The sequence below is a fragment of the Ostrinia furnacalis genome, unplaced genomic scaffold (assembly GCF_004193835.3).
Source record: "Ostrinia furnacalis isolate ACB-3 unplaced genomic scaffold, ASM419383v2 OfSCF0048, whole genome shotgun sequence".
NCBI classification, from domain to species: domain Eukaryota; kingdom Metazoa; phylum Arthropoda; class Insecta; order Lepidoptera; family Crambidae; genus Ostrinia; species Ostrinia furnacalis.
In genome coordinates, this window is record NW_021130287.1 from 199,507 (window position 1) to 216,955 (window position 17,449).

General features: G+C 39.6%; 2 protein-coding genes across 5 annotated transcripts; both read right to left on the minus strand.

The window, feature by feature from the left end:
* Positions 1–173: 173 nt before the first annotated feature.
* Mvb12 (multivesicular body subunit 12-like Mvb12) lies at positions 174–13,131 on the minus strand. 4 transcript variants are annotated; one of them, XM_028305183.1, is made up of 7 exons: positions 12,860–13,131; positions 10,715–11,014; positions 6,998–7,205; positions 5,697–5,813; positions 3,048–3,274; positions 2,760–2,854; positions 174–2,479 (listed from the first exon to the last, which is right to left on the minus strand). In XM_028305183.1, the coding sequence occupies exons 2-7, from the start codon at positions 10,923–10,925 to the stop codon at positions 2,393–2,395; spliced, it is 945 nt and encodes a 314-aa protein (XP_028160984.1). In that variant the 5' UTR covers positions 10,926–11,014; positions 12,860–13,131; the 3' UTR covers positions 174–2,392. The 4 variants fall into 4 exon arrangements, with proteins under 4 accessions (XP_028160984.1, XP_028160907.1, XP_028161142.1 ...); XM_028305106.1 differs by lacking the exon at positions 2,760–2,854 and having other exon boundaries at positions 2,953–3,274; positions 12,860–13,130; XM_028305341.1 differs by lacking the exon at positions 2,760–2,854 and having other exon boundaries at positions 2,953–3,274; positions 13,055–13,120.
* Positions 13,132–14,165: 1,034 nt separating this feature from the next.
* Positions 14,166–17,149, minus strand: LOC114352928 (uncharacterized). The gene is made up of 8 exons (XM_028304729.1): positions 16,919–17,149; positions 16,329–16,649; positions 16,018–16,176; positions 15,840–15,928; positions 15,289–15,408; positions 15,075–15,176; positions 14,893–14,962; positions 14,166–14,665 (listed from the first exon to the last, which is right to left on the minus strand). Exons 1-8 carry the CDS (start codon positions 17,039–17,041, stop codon positions 14,489–14,491), a joined length of 1,161 nt encoding a protein of 386 aa, XP_028160530.1. The 5' UTR covers positions 17,042–17,149; the 3' UTR covers positions 14,166–14,488.
* Positions 17,150–17,449: the final 300 nt, after the last annotated feature.

Here is a 17,449-nt window from a genome sequence, read left to right on the forward strand (position 1 = left end):
TTGCAGAATCCGCACAAACGCCATCAAATAAAACGTATTTTTCAGTCAATAATTTAAAATTTTATTAATCCATATAGCTCTAAACAATTTTATTACTGTATTACATCTCTAGGTACGTAAAAAGCGAACTAATTCTCTAAATGCATATACAAAGTAATATTTACAATTTCTAATCAATAAATATATTAATAATGAAACATTGCATTTGTGACAATTTCGGGTTTTTTATTATTTATTTCAACAGTGGCGGGCATTAGTGTTATTTCGAGATAAAGCAGTACATAGTCGCATGTCCTGTTGAAAAACCAAAATTAATTACTGAATATCATTCTGATATCACTGATTGCCATGAAGGCACTGCTAAAGTCATTTAAGCACCGCATGCCCACCAGGAAGTACATTAACTAGCACAGATCGACTGATACGAAGGGCGACAACTTGTTAAAGTATAACATAGATTTCCAATAAGACATTTCCAATCGAGATGTCGTGCCTTCATACCTTAACGATAAGAAACAGTCGCATAAATTCTAACATAATTACTAGATATGTACAATAAATTGACAAAGAGTGGCAATACGCTACAATTCGTGGTGAACACACCGCAGACAAAATTCTTACAGAACATGAACATTCGAAAAAAATTACATAATACACAATAAATTAACTAAAATTAATTCAAACTGGATAAAATCATACAATAAATGAATTGGTCCTAATAATGGCAATTCCATTAAAATGGTTAGTTTACAAAAATTAAAGAATTTAGTATACATCCCATTGAGCTAACAGATCATCAATAATTAAAATGCAGTAACATTAGTCGCGTGTAAAACGTGACTCTAACGTTGACTAGTCAATTTGGCTGGCTTCTGCCCGGTAACGGAACATTGTACTGAGAGTTGGCACACTGAGCTCGTGTAAAGTCGCGCCCATTTATAATGTAAACAAAGGTGAGCCGTAACATCACCCAAACCAGCTAAACAGAGCAGGAAACTATCAAATATGACACATATTTTTATTTATAACATTACTCATCCGCTTAATAAGGAAAAGGGAGATTTCTACAAGTGTCTACGTGCAATGTACTCATTAGTACCACACGTGCGTTAAAACAATAGACCATTTGTGTTCGAATCAAGTATTCGATCGTTTTTATAATACAACATTCTTATTACAATATGAAACATAACACCCCGCATTCGCGAGGGATGCTCGGTCATACATCAGTCTCTTCGCCGCCCAAGGCCTCCACTCCATTAAACACACCGCACCCTATTTCTATACACAGGGATATGTCTAGAAATTGCTATTTTACGTTACCTGCCAAATTCGTGTTATCGTTAGGTTGAGCAACAAAAGTTCTCAACATTCGAAAAATTGTAGACATTCAATGCTATTACATAAACGTAACAACTGAATGGAATGAGCGGAAAAGTTCATTGGTTGCAATGATTGTGGCAACACAACCAGTCAAACAGGAAATATGGGCAAATCATAAAATTCTAATTTACATTTGTCTTGGTTTTAAATTCCTTAAATCTTACTCCTAAGTGTATATACACAACCGTTAAATAAGAACAGTAGGATTATATCGAATCTCATTCATAAAATACTGAAATATTTTATAGATATTCTGAAGTCTACGTATTTTGCAGAGACTCGAACTTAGATCTAAGTAGAAAGGTTAGTCTGTTTAGTTACAAAAAGTAATCTCCATTCTTATCAAAATCAGACAGTAACAGCTTTAATCTCTATGAATATAATAATAATAAATATGCAGTCAATAAATGAAGAATTCACGATTAAATAAAAGCTTTTCAGTTACATGAACACAATGAGATTTATGTTTATCAATGTCGTGGTATGATACCAACAATATAATCTATTAATAGATAGATTTATCAGTCATGAATTCGACTGTTCTACACTCATATTCTCTAATCCAACAATCAGTGAATCCCGCACAGGATACCCAAAGCGAGACCCACTCAACCGCTACTATTGCCTATTGTATATTGTTTCTATTATGTTTAACTTTGTCTATTGTTAATTTAATACTTCAACACTTTACAATGTAATAGTCGATTGCAGGAATTGCAGGGTTTTACGAAACCTCCTATAAGAGGAGTAATTTCAAGCTGAGGTTTAGTAGAATTTGAATTAATAACAGTCTAACCGCCCGTAGTACGAACTATCAATTAATAAATTACATAAATGTGCGTAATGAGTTGCTAGTGCACATTTCATAAGACGAGGGCACAGTTTCAAATCAATCACGTCCTTATTTATACATACATAAAATTGAATATACTTTAGTATGCCCAGCCCATGCCCCGCCTTGCGTATAAAGTTAGTACTACGGGCGTGTACCTAAGGATGTGTCCTCGACTCACGTCTGCCGCTCGGTGGCGAAGTTGTAAGAATACTCGCGATCCAGCTCGAAGCGCGTGCGCCGCTTTACCGATGGCAGCTGTGTCTGAAATGGACATTCAATTATAGCACCTAAGCAAATATAAATAAGGTAAAATGAACATTTTTAAATTCGTATCACAGCTCGAATATAATCGTAACATCGCGATTGTTATCATAGCTCATGAGTTAGTACTACTACACTACTCCATTTGGCATCTTCCTGAAAAAAACTCATCAAAATCCTGTGGGGGGCACCAGACCATTCTTGGTTGGCACTGCCCCACGGCCTCGATTTGCGAGGTACAGCAGATGAAAGATACAATCGGGTAAAATGGAATATTTACCAGCGCATCATCCGGCAGCCCCCTCAGCTTAGGATTGAGCAAGAAAGGCACTCCTTCTAGCCCACTATATCCGCCCAACGTCTGGTAGTTATTATTTCTCGGCAGCGGCGCCGGGCCCTTGACCCTTGGCGGCGCGGGCCTAAAAACACGTCTTCGTGCAATCAGAAGTTAAGTATTAAGATAGTGGACTTACCAGCGCATCATCCGGCAGTCCCCTCAGCTTAGGATTGAGCAAGAAAGGCACTCCCTCCAGCCCACTATATCCGCCCAGCGTCTGGTAGTTATTATTTCTTGGCAGCGGCGCCGGTCCCTTGACCCTTGGCGGCGCGGCGGGAGACACGGGCGGTCGCGGTGCCGCGCGCGCAGGCTTCACGTACGAGGGGCTTAAAGCCTCGTAGTCGTGGTCTGTCGTGAACTCCTCGATGTGTGGGTGGGTTGGCGATTTCAGGTTTAAGTTGTTGAGGTCGGAGATTAGTGGGGAGAGCTTCGGCGGCCTTTCTGGCGCTGGCCGTAGTCTGGAACAAGTGTTTTTTTAAATGTAAGTTCAAATCAGTCGACTACTGTCAGAGTAAACACAAATGAGTAGGTCATCTTCATAGAAACGCACGGGCGCGGTTTGTATGTGAGCGCGCCAACACGTATGCGGCGCGCACGCACACACTGACAAAATTTAGCGGGGATTAGCGGGGAGCCAGTCGTGGTTGCGCCGAATTTTATCAGTGTGTGCGTGCGCGCCGCATACGTATATTGGCGCGCTCACATACAAACCGCGCTCGGTGCGTTTCTATGAAGATGACCTACTCATTTGTATTTACTCTGCTACTGTCCAGTAACACTTTATTTCGGGTGGCAGTCTTAACGTATGATATAAATTGTTTTCAACGTAGTCCGTGCAAGCAATAAAGTAAAAAAAAAATTTTTTTAATTTATCCAGAATACCCAAGACCAAAGGACAACACCCATTAAACATACAAATTCTTTATGATTCTAAAAAGTTTAAATCATTTTTTTCCTGGAAGCGATAAGCATACATACGCCTGTTCGTTATTAAATGTGTCACTATCGACAGGAAAATTGTCGTTCATTTATAGTCCAGTAGAATTAGCTTTTAAATCGGAAATAATTCCAACAAAAGATTTTATTGTTTTAATGGCTTCATTGGTTGCCCATTAAGACTCTCGTAAGTTTTCGACTTCGACGGAGTTGTGCTTAAGTGGTGGGGGCCCCCGAAAGGGGCATTTTTTCGGTTGTCCGGTTATACCGCGTAAAGGACTTACCCTATCAAAAAGTGGTCTTCATGACGGTTGAAGGGCACTTAATCCTGCATTGAATAAGACCAAATTCATATGTTTTGGACAAACCGATCTCGCGCTAAAGTTCGGCAAAGTAGAAAATATACGTATAATTAATGACCCTCTCCATGTCCAATGGTTTGTTACCCACAGGCTTCCAAGTCTTGAAAAGGGCCACCTCAACCAGTGTAACCCTATCAAGGCTTACGAGCTTGATGCGCCTATCCTTGTTCGTCCCAGCCGTTCCTTAACTGCGGTTGCTGCACCTCTTCCTGGCACTCACCTGAACGACTCTGTGTTACCTACTGTGGCTGCCCCTCTTCCTTGTATCCTCCTGCATGACTACGTTGCCTAGCCGTATGCCTGGTCTAAGGTTCGACGCCAAAAATCAACAACAACAAGTTCATATTAAAACGCTGAAGAGTTTTTTGTTTGTTTGTTTGAACGCGCTAATCTTAAGAATTACTAGTTTGATTGAAATCATTATTTTTGTGTTGAATAGCTCATACATTGAGGAAGGCTATAGGATATATACAATCACTCTACGACTAATAGAGGCGAAGCAGTAAAGAAAAATGTTGCAAGCACGGGAAATAGTATTTAAACTATTTTCACTCGTACGAAGTTGATTTTGTGGCGTCGAACCTTGGACCAGGCACATGGCTAAGCAATGAAATCGTACAGGAGGGTACAAGGAAGAGGGGCAGCCACATTAGGTAACACAGAGTCGTTCAGGAGAGTGCCAGGAAGAGGTGCAGCAACCGCAGTTAAGGAACGGCTGGGACGAACAAGGATAAGCGAATCAAACTCGTGAGCCTTGTTAGGGTTACACTGGTTAAGGCGACCCTTTACAAGGCTTGGAAGCATGTGGGTAACAAGCCTTGGACGTGGAGAGGGTCATTAATTATACGTATATTTTCTACTTTGCCGAACTTTAGCGCGAGAACGGTTTGTCCAAAATTTCCGATTTAATCAATTTTTGTGTTTAATTCTACTGGCCTATTAGCCGCTGCTTAACTCAGTATGAGGTCAATAACTTTTATCATTATATTTTAATACAACTTTTTATTGCTTTGCGTTGGATGAAACGAGAACAGTCGGCTTTGTTTTAATCAGCTGATAGCGACACAGCGATGTTTCTTAAAATGTACTGTAGGCGATTATGAATTGTTGTCTTTTGTTCAAATATTAATAGAATGCCTGGTTTCCACCATAGTGATGAGGAAAGGTGTGGGGAGACAAAGCTGGCTGGTTATTTCAACCAATTTCCTCGTGTATCCTTTCTCCCTCTCCACCTTGGTAGAGAGACTAAGGCCTATCTTTAACTATAACTATAAGGATAACCGGTTCTTTTTGTCTGGAATTTGACAGATATTTGACGTTTGTTAAAGTAAGCTGTGTAACCCAGCCTAATGTTTTAGGTGTTGATACTAACAAAAAAAAAACTCAATGAATAATGGATTAATTAAATTATCATCGGGCAATCTTCAAATTTTGACTGTCCACCGTGTCTCGTTAAACACTTGACATTGGCGAAACCAGTGTGCTTCAAATACACACCATTGAAGCCATTAAACAGAATAATAATAATAATAACCTAGCCTAAGTATAAATGTCATGAAATAAAAATATTTTAAATACTGACCTCCTATTGGCCTCAGGCGTGAGATGCGTGACAAGGTTCTCGTATTCATTGTGGACCGGGGAAACATCCGCGCTGCCGCCGCTCACCTTGTAGCAAACCATCTTGCCGTTGATCTCGCTGCAACAGGAGGTACGGGTTTAGAAAGAAAGAAAGAAAGAAAGATACATTTATTACAATGGACATCACACAAATAAAGGCAATTACAAAGACATGACAGTGGCACAATAATGGAAGAAGAAAAAATAAAAAAAAGAGTAAACTGAGCAGTGCCACCCATTCACCAACAAGATGCCCACTGCAACGGGAACCCACTCAGAATAAGCCGTGGCCCACGGTGACGAAGGCCACGGCGCTGGTTTAAACAACGTAAACTTGTAAAGCAACATTGATGACATCACATGATAGACTGGTAAAAAAAGAAGTCTACTAATCGATCTGGCCTACGCAAAATAAAGACTACGTGGCGTTTAGACTTTGAGTTGAATGAGTGCACAAGTGTAACTTAGCGTGGCTGCAGAGAGAGCTGAAAATGTCAAAGTATTTCATGTTTTTAGCCTTTTGACGGTCAAGGATCTACAATCCTTGCTACACAGGAGTTGCAATAAGAGATGGGAATAGTCTCGCCCAAACTCGCTGAGTGCTGATGACACTCGGGCAGGTGGTATGAAGATGAAGATGCCAGGCGCCGCTCGCAGCCTCTGACGTCACTCGGACAGGTGCCCGTACGAAGCACCTGGTGCTGCTCTTGCCTCTGACGTCACTTCTTGTTGTGTCGACAACAAACTTACACAGCGTCAGCCCTAAACTCCGCCACAAGAGTGGCGTTATCAGTAGCCTTCATTAAATCTTCCTGCGTGCAGTTGTTTGGGCACACATGGTACGTCATCATATGCTTCGTCGACTGGCGATCAAAACCACACTTGCACTCCAAGTTTGAGCCCTCCAAGAATCCCCACCAAATTGAACAGATTGTCCTTGCTACGGCCAGAGTAAATACAAATGAGTAGGTCATCTTCATAGAAACGCACGAGCGCGGTTTACACGTATGCGGCGCGCACGCACACACTGACAAAATTTAGCGGGGATTAGCGGCGAGCCAGTCGTGGTTGCGCCGAATTTTGTCAGTGTGTGCGTGCGCGCCGCATACGTATATTGGCGCGCTCACATACAAACCGCGCTCGGTGCGTTTCTATGAAGGTGACTACGGCCGACCTGCGTTCGAAGTCTATTCCATGTAGGCCAGGGGAGCTCATGTCCAGGCGGAGCACTCAGACATAGGGACAAAAGGTGACGTCACTCACCCGGCCAGTATGAACCCCTGCGGCGCGCTGCGCATGCGTGAGCAGACGATGACGTCGGTGACGGCGGGCGCGCGGTGCGGCGCGGCGGGCCGCGACACGCGCGTGCACAGGCGCCGCTTGCCCGCGCGGCCCGCCACGCTGAAACCGGCCGGCGCCGGCTCGCGCTCGCCTACTACCACCACGCCGTCCATCACGTAGCCGGGCACGCCTGGAAGGACATTTTACTAGAATCTTCCATTCAAGAACTGGTGGAAGACGATGATAGGCTAATTTGGCTATTGGAGCGTTTACGTTCGGTTCCATTAGTCACTCTCACTCACGCCAAGATTCCATCCATCTTGCTCATGGTAGAAAGCTCTATAAACCAGTCATGGGATGAGAATGGATGGAAGTAATAATACAGCTATAACCTGCCTGGCTAAAAAGGAAGGTGGGGTGAAAGGATAAAAAGTTGGTTATAGAGCGTTGGCTCTATTCTTCACTCTAACTCACTCCGAAATGGCGTCTCGCTCATGGCAGAGAGCCCTTTTACTCCTCAGTAAAACAGACATGAGATGTACTCAACAGTGGAATAGAATAATGCCTTATGTGCTGTGCGTACAAAACTTTACTTCTTATCTCGCTATCGGCATCGAATAAAGTCGAAAATATTCTGTAGACGTAGGTTTAAGTTGAAATGGCTTGTCCTTTTTTTGGATAAGCAACCCAGTGTTTTTTGTCCATAATAAGCTCCAAATTTCTAGATAATTTATTCTGGAAACTTGTTTTGTCAAGGTTGTATAAGCCGGCGTATATCCTTCTGATAAATGAATAAGATAACGCTTGTTCACTGTTATTAATTTGTGGCATAAGAGCTCCTGAATGGAAACGACTAGCGTAAACATTCACCGGTAATCGATACTGTATGGTTTATTTACGAACTGGATACACAGTTTATTTTTGTGTCAACACGCGCTGAACTTTGGCCCGAAGCAACACGAGCCAGGAGCTCGGACCGCGCATTGTTTGTAAATTGCGTCTGCTCAACCAACAATCACAGCGACCAGAGCCGCGCTAACAGGCGAGGATAATTCCATCCCGTTGCCACACTCAATCCTCAGGTCATCGAGAACAGCCAGCTCATTTGAACTTGAAACAGGCTATCCTATCGTACATTTTATAATTCACGTAGAATTAAAAGTATTTCGCGATAATTATGCTGTTTTGGCACTCGATCCGATCACATCCTCTCAACATGGCAGAGTCAAGCCTATGCTCCTATATTTTCCGAGTATGTTGGGAATAACCATGAGCCTTTCTAGTTCAGCATACCTGAGTATCCTCCAGCTTCGAGAGCCAAAGATTTTTCAGAGGATTTTCCTTTCGACATCCAACAGCGTTCTCCTCTTTAAATAAATAAATAAATAAATATCCTTGGACATTTTACACTGCGCTTCTAATCCCAAACTAAGCAAAGCTTGTACTATGGGTACTAGACAACGGATATAAACATACTTAAATACTTTTTTTTTTTCGTAAATACATACTTATTATACATAGAAAACACCCAGTCCAATACAAACAAATATGTTCATACACACAAATGTTTGAGACACAATTGTTTAAGAGTTCTTCTTCTTCTTTATTAAACTAATATAAACATTTCATTCATTAGGGTGTACATTTTAATGGATGTCACTTGATGCAATTCAGTACTGAACAAGTTTTAAGACTGCTGCGACGTGGGTTAGCTTTTATATTTGAGCTATAATTGCGGTGACTGACAGCCCTCGACAAATTCGACCTTCGCCTCTAATGAAAGTAAGCGTAACTGCACTTTTTATTCTCTTGAACTCGTTCTATGGACATTTTGATACAAAGCGTTGACCTCGACGAAAGTGTATTTGCCCAGTTAGATAATTCAACTACTCGTAACACAATAAACGATTACTACTCAAACGGCATTGATAAGAGCCTGGGAATCACATTGCTTGTTAATTGTGTTTACTCAGTAATCATGTTTTCTTTTTGCAACAAAAACCAATGCCGCATAATATAGATAGGTATTAAACTGTATGGAAAACGTATCAGTACTGGGGAAATCCCCAATCCCGATGTTTTCGTATTTGTTATCCGATTCACAAATAACAACGTCACTGGACCAAAGCGGATCTTCGACTCATCGGGTATTTTCAAACATGAACCCAAACTTATCTTCACATATTTCTTTGTCAATTCATCAAGTTTCAATTTGGTTTATCAGCTTTATCGCCATTTCTATAACAGTAATTCGTCATATACACGCGATACGAACGATTAACATATGGATTGACTATTGCCTTATCGAGTGCTTCAAATCTCCGAGTGAAACCTACACGGGCGTCGAGAACAAAAAACGTTTAAAAAAAGAAAGTCGTTTAATTAAACCAGCTTCATTGAGCGGAAGGTCCCTGACCTGTTGATAAGTCCCGTCTGTCGAGGGCCGGCACCGGGGCCCGGCGGTTATCTTGTAACATAACCCACTTCGTCTATCGTCTAGCTCTATTGATTCAAACTCGTCTGGCCGTGCAGGGAAAGGACAAAGTACTGAGAGTCGGTGCACTGAGCACTAAGACAGCGAGACCCTGTCGTAAGAACTTTCGAATTTAGCGAAGGACCACTTTTGTGCAGACAAATTTTAGCGCTTGTGAATAAAATATGTACGTCTACCCGCGACTCTGGTTCTGGTAGGATGAGTTCCACGAACACTAAATACATAAACTCGTATTACCGGACGTCGGAGCATTGACGTTCCTACACACAAATAAAATTTTTATTGCCTCTTTGAGAATTACACAACCTTTCGTAGATCTGCTACAGACATTGAAACTATAAAAAATCTAGTTAACTGTAACCTCGACCTAGTCGTGCAATAGTTATGAAATAAATTTTACGTTTAACACCTTGCGAATCTTACGAACCCCTCCTCTCCTACAATATTAACTGGGGTGTAGTTTAGTTTAGTCCTTTGTTTATCGTAAAATTTTAATTTTGAGTGATTTAGAATGCAGCACTAAGTTTCCTTTAATTAATTAGTAACTGAAGTTAAACCTATGCTGTGCAGAAGTTGAACCGAATTTTATTCGAAATTGCATAAATATGTGATTTAATGGTTAACTATCATAACTATGGCAATGGATCTTGTTTAGCCGATAGATAATAAAATTCAAATGAATTCAGATACCGCGACCGGTCCGGTATAACTCCCGCGGGCGTTCAATAGCTACACGCTCATGCAAACGTCATGCTAATCTATCAATTAAGACTGATGGATACATGATGGAATATAGGAAAGTTCTGAATTACCTACATCTACATAATACCACGATGATTCGTGTATCAATCCGGAATTTATGGATACCGCGTGCATAATCGCCTAATAGCCGCCTGAGGTTCAACGATTTGCTATAAAACGGGTCAGATGGAATAGAATCACGCAAACTTCTGGCCGAGGATGTTAAATCACGTCACTCACGTCTTTTGCCAGAAGCCTGGGACTACGAGGTGCGCTTTGTAACCGAATAGTTTCCTTCCATCTAGCGTCCTAAAATCTTAGAGCTGCAGTCTGATTTTGAAAGAAAACAGGCTTTTTTTTAATATTCCTTGTTGAAGTGCTGTGTGTGGGCTACGGTAGACACAAAGACACGGTGCTTCTTTAAATAACACGGAGAACAGTAGCTAGAAAAGGAGAAGACGTACCTTCGGACTTGGACAAGCAGATGTAGTGGCTGGGCTTCTTCCCGAAGAGGCCAGTTTGCCGGAGCAGGCCCGCGTCGGCGTCCTCGTCATACGTGCGGCTGACGGGCTTGTACCCGGCCGGGCACTTGGCCACGCTTTCCACGATCTGCAGAGACAGCAGCGGCCGCTCGTCCGGCAGCGCGTCGCCCAACTTCCTTAGCACCTTCGACATCCTCGCGATCTTAGGACATCATTCAGTTCCTATCAGTCTTGATTTCTTCAGCATGCAGCTTCTAATCTTCTATCAGTCTATGTTAGCACCTAGAATAGGAAAGAACAATGATTCGACTGTTCGGTTTTCTGAAATATTACTATCAACATCTGGACTACAACGGCGACCTACAATCGCTTATCTCATTTGTAATCAATAGCTGTACATGATGTGATGCAACTACTGATCCAAACCTAATTTACGGGCATAGCCAAGAAATCACGAAATGGAACCTATCTTTAATTGGAAGCCCTATTTTCGCGTAATATTGAAATTACTACTTACAACAAGAAATGCACAAAGTTGCAGGGAAAATAATTAGGTTGCCTTATCTATTACTGGTTTATCTTGAATGATGAATCATTTATGTAGTTAGCAAATTAAATGTGCGTTAATAGTCGCACATTAAATAAAGATTACAAGACGTCATATCATAAGTACAATATTATCTAAGCAGAAAGTTCATTGCTTCACATGGAGTTGAAAAAATATTGATTCTGAGACTTGTGTGGTAAAATATGTTTCAACAGTGAATGAATAGCATGTTGGAGGTACTGAAGTAGGCATAAACCATTGATTAGATCGCGGTGCGTGCGTACCGAGCACTTACTAGCTAAATGTAAATGTTAAATAAAAAAAGTTGAATGAATCATGAATGAACTGTGCTGGGTATTTCTGAATGAGTTTACAATACTATAGGGTATTAATTAAAATACATTTTGCTACCTGGCAGGCAGTTTGTAAGTGTATGTATCTATTTATATGAATTGTAAGTAGGTAAATATTGATAGTAGTAAGGCTTGTAGAGTAACTAGTCTTTGGATCAATTTATTATAAATTCATTTTCTAAGTTGCATTTGTATTGTAAGTTACTTTTCAGTAAACAATTGTCTGAAACAGAGCATATCAATCAGGTCACATATAACGGAAGCAAAGAATTAATTAATTATGAATTTGTATTGTAAAGAATTTAAACAATTGATGCTTTATTTTGCTGAATCAAGAAACATACTTCAGTTAACTTTTAACATTACTTAATATAACTAAATACGATAACATACCTATCTAAATTATAACTTACTGATTCAATTTCAGCTTTCTATGCTGAAATTTATTATTTAAATTATTTCCATAAAAAATAAGAGTACACAAGTACAGCTAGAGACAAACTATTTGAAGTATTAACTGTATTAATAATATGTGATTCATAAGTCAGCCCACATAGCACCGGCCTTAACTTGCTAATTGTTGGCTAGCCTACTTTCTTACTGACATGTTTTTGTCTTCTAACAGTACTCACTGCCCATATGCCAGTTAGATAAAAAAGAGGAAATTGTCTCTTGATGGTCTTGCAATGAGACATATTAAGATATGATACAAAAATAGACTTCTTGCAACTGATTAGCAATAAATTAATAATACTCACAGTAGTAAATATGATGTCACCTTATTTAAAAGTTGTGTTGGTACACACAGAAGTTATTCCTCCAACTATTTTTAGAATATTTTCATAAACAAGAATACATTTATCACTGTTAACACAGACACATCATCCAACACAAATAGATGCCTCACGATAAGCACACGGCGACTGATGAATAAAAAATGTATCGAACATTGAAAAACGAATAAGAATTATATTCAGCGGCGCCGCCGTGCATTCGGCTCAATGAGTACGCGAGAAGCGACCGACTTGGCAGTAGTCCATGGCAATAAGTTGTTGAATTACACTCGCGTACGGCGCCTTCGGTGCAGCCGAACTAATTACGACCAATTGTGAACCTACGGATGACGATTTATCACGAACGATGACCCCATTGTGAGATGAAACACGACACACTTCATACATTTAAACTATACCGTTACCTTCACAAAATATAATTTAATAAACTCACCGTAGTCATGACATCACACGAACAAAACAGTTTACGTATCCTAGACCTCTATTTCTTTGTAAGATGAGAGATTACAACAAAGAGTAAAGTGAACACAAATTATTATAAACAATGGAATATGAATGACACTAGTGAATTATTTAACAGTCGCGTAACTTTTAACATCACTTTGTGTAAGCTTTTATTTAAAATTACCTAAAAATCGTCGTGAACAAAATATTTCTTCGAAAATATTTTGACAACAAATCCCTGTGTCACTCCAAGAAAATGGCAGAATGTTTTTTTTTCATTGAGGCTCTGGCACAGAGCTGTCATAGTGCATTTTTGTTTTTTTCTGTGAAGATCTGACACAAGGTTATTTCGCCACAAGTGCATAATGCAAGGCTGCTCGCGAGTTACTTGTAGACTAAGCTTGTAGAGCAGTAAGTTGGCGGCAGTCAATGTTCAAATTGGCTTGCGGAAGCTAAAGTAAAGCGTCTCCATAGAGAGTATAATATGGTCTCTACATCGTGACCCTGGTTCCTGGCTCGCATTCATTCCATCACTCTTTTAGGGGCACAAGCACTGTACGTACGATAAGCCGTAATGTTAGAACTATAGTCACAGCTATAGTTTACATTGGAATAGGGATAGCAGCAGATATAAATTAAACGAAGATTTATTAACAATGTTTTATTGTATCGAAATACAGTGCTATACATACTAATACAAGATAAATCATTTGTCTAATGAATACCACTCTATTAAAGCACTTTACGAAATAGCAAAGTGAAGCGCCAAATAAAATATCTCATTTTAATAACCCAAGCGGTAACTAACACAATTTATAAATAATACATACATATCAAAATTGATGTTGCGTATTAGTGATATTACATAGGTTTTAATGTAAATCTTGTATGATGCGATTTCATAGTCATTTTCTGTTGTTCTTCACAAAGTATTTTGAAGTTACTTCCAACAAGTATGATTAAAGTATACATTTTAGTATATTTACAGACTGATCTACAAAATTGGGTCGTTAGCATAAAAACCGCGAAGACTCGCACATTTACCGTGCACCATCAAAGATTTTCTATCTAGTCCTGAGCCCCGATTACGGTAACTTGTATAACGTCTACAATCCAGACGCGTTTCTGATTCTGCGATACGATTGGTCAAAACAGCTGACGTACGCTGTTGAACGACCAATCGTATCGCAGAATCGAGAAGCGTGTCTGGATTGTTGACGTTAAAAATTACCGTAATCGGGGCTCAGACTTGGGCGAATATTACATAACATTCCTCAGTTGTTATATTATTTCAATTAAGGTGCAAGACACACTTTAAATCCATTTTAGTCTGTAATACAAGCCCTCATCAACTCTTAGTTCACATGGCTACAGCAACCTTAGCGCGGGCTTTGAAACCGGCGTTAGCTCTTGATATCTATTAAATCGTTACAAATCACATTACCCAATTTACTAGAACTAATATTGTTGACCAAATATCTGGTGGAATTTCTTTTTGGTGTTTTATTAGTCTTACGATAATGTTATTTAAAAAAGCGCGTGATTTTATTGTAATCAAATAACGATAGCATTTGTTCAATCATGTAACCCAGCTGTAACCCGCGCATCGGTTGTTCTGCTACTCTAGAGCCTTGAAGGGCAGCGGGGTGGCGTCGGCGGTGCCAGATGACGTGCTGAAATAGGGCGCCACGTCGGACAAGTAGTTCCGAGGCAGCAGCCCGATGAGCAGAGCTATCTTCGCCGCAATAGGCGCCTTCTCCTCGTCGTCGATTATGGTGTCCTGGTCTGGCATAACCTGCAAAACCAATTCCATGATCAGTATGTAGGCAACAGATTTCAGAGGACTTATTCTTTATACAGACTAATGACGTGCAAATTTTGGGACACCCAATTTATTGAATTTGATGACTCAATGAACTAATAAAGTACATAATAAATAAGTATAATTATGTAATTGGTATAAATAAGTAAGTAGGTACAGGAAAATAAAGCACATTATGAAAGTTGTGGCATGTGTTTTACCTTGTCAGCGATGTGTTTCTGTATCAAACCATCGGCGCCTACATAGAATGTAGAGAAGCCATCATACCACCTGAAAATTCAAATAAATTATGTTCAGGATACTGTTACAAGTACTACATTATTAAAATAATTGATTAACCAGTCTTTTTTCTTCAGGAAACAGAATAAAACTAAATACTTACAGTTCCTGATCTTTGAACGCTTCCTTCAGATTCCACAGTTTGTACTTCCAAAACATGAAGAAAACTTTAAATCCAGATATGCCTCGAATGCGCCACCTTAATCTAGAAAACGTTTAACCATGATTAAAAAGATTTGCTGGTAAACCCAAAATTAAGTAAAATCGTATAAAACTCACTTATTATTTTCAAAAGTGCTTTTACAAGAACAACCTACCTGATTGATGAATCCTCTGGATGTGCTGTTATCTTCATGACTTCTAACTTTACATAAGCAAATTTGAGGTGCCCCACAGTACGTAACAGGGCAATCTGCTTGACATAGTGGAACAAACCTCTGCAATGAAAAAACAATATTTAATGTGTTATGTGGATAAGGTAACTAGGGATTTAAATCATGACTTGTTCCTAACTTTATGAATGACTTAAGTGAAATCTATTGAACAAGAAACCTTATCAACACTCATACAAATGATTTGAAAATTATAAATAAGTTGAAAAAATTTAACTGCCTAAGGCAGAAATTGAATCCACAACCTTTCGCTTACCAACATTGATGAAACTTGAAAATTTCGATGGGTTCATCCAGTGTCTAAGTAGCTCAGTTTTAAGAACAGTTGCCTGGCAAGCCAAAGGTTGACGGTTCAATTACTGCCTAAGGCAGCTATTTATAATTTTCAAATTAATTTGAGATGCAACTCTTAACGCTAAAAATTAAATAACTACACATACAAGTGACCTAATGGCCCTAAGGGTTATGTAACTTACATAGTGGTGATTCCTCTAATGTTGTTCACAAACACAAGATTTGGGTGGTAGATGGAGTAGTCTAGAGGCTTAATGAACAGTTCTGGCATCTGAAATTAAATTTACACCATCAAATTATAACTCTTTACAAACAAAATGAATCATTCTGTAGTATAAAATAAGATATAAAATTATTTACCGTCTTTGAGAGAACATGGAATACTTTCATTAGCTGCTCCTCACTGGGCCTTCCCTCGGAGTTGAGCTCAGATGGCTGGGATGGGGATGGCACCACCGGACCTGTGCAGTATGCTATCGCATCCCTCTCGAATTCTGACAGACATGTCGGCTCCAGATTCTAAAATAATTATATTGAAGAACTTATTGAATTACATAGCAATTAAACAATAATTATTAATACTTTGGTAAAGTTAAACCTTTTTTACAATTTACAGAAGCAGCTAAGTAATTTTTATATGTAATTTGATTAACACATAGAAAGACAGTTACCTCACTCTCATTACTATATTTTGTGAAGTCAACACTACTGATACAAGTGTATGGATATCTGTTCATAACGGCGGGGGTCATTCTTTGCTCCACGTAGTCATCAGAGGTCAAACCCAAAGGTTTCATCTGGATACTATCGTGATAGTTGTAGCTGTCCAAACATCTGGCTTCTGCCCTGAAAGCATCTACATCTTCGGCAATGCTACTTCTCGACTTCGCCGTCGAAGACAGTAGCTCGTTGATGTATAAATCGTCAATGTTGTGTTCGGTAGTGCATTTCGGCGCCAGTTGGTAGCTAGAAATACGACGCCGGGTAAGACACTGGAAAATAAATTCAATTACTCGCTTTATTTATCAGCCCACAGCAATAATTTGGCCTCCTATAGATAATTTATTAGGAGCAAGATATCGGAAATACGTCTGAAACACGTGAACTGTGAACAATCCGTGATCCGCATCGAACCTCTAATTAGTTCAATGTCAAGGTACAAAAATGGTAAATTAGGGCTCTTAAAGTTAAATTGTTTATATAACATGCTTGTAAAGAGAGTTAATTCACTAATAATACGAAAATGGAAGAGTATACTAACTTCTTCGAGAAATTGTGTTCGAAGTGGTATTTTTCGGGTTAGACGATTAGAGTGATTCTTAGTAGAAACTATCCCATTTATAGGCAAGATTTTATGAGATAGTGTTCGCAAACAAATAGCCATTTTCACATCGAAATTAGTTCACCCTTTTGCGTAGAAAATTCGAAAAAATATTCGAAAATATGTCGCAGAAAAATACAGACATGTCGCACCGGACAGATGACAGTTGTTTTTTTCTTATCACGGAAACAGCTGACAAGTTGGTGAGGGTGACTGACATCTAGCATTTTAGCCAATTATGAAGACAGAAATTCTCACTTCCGTAAGTACTCATTGGTAGCGGAACGAGAGTTGAGGTCATCACACAAGAACATTTTACAGATATTTTGTTTCTAGTGTGATAGCTTCAAGTTCAACTGTCGTTGCGCGACCAATACATATGTGAATACATCAATACGTGTTCGCCTCAACTTTCGCTGCGCGACTTCGACTTACACGGTACTTTGCTTGTCATGATTGCCCGAACTTTCA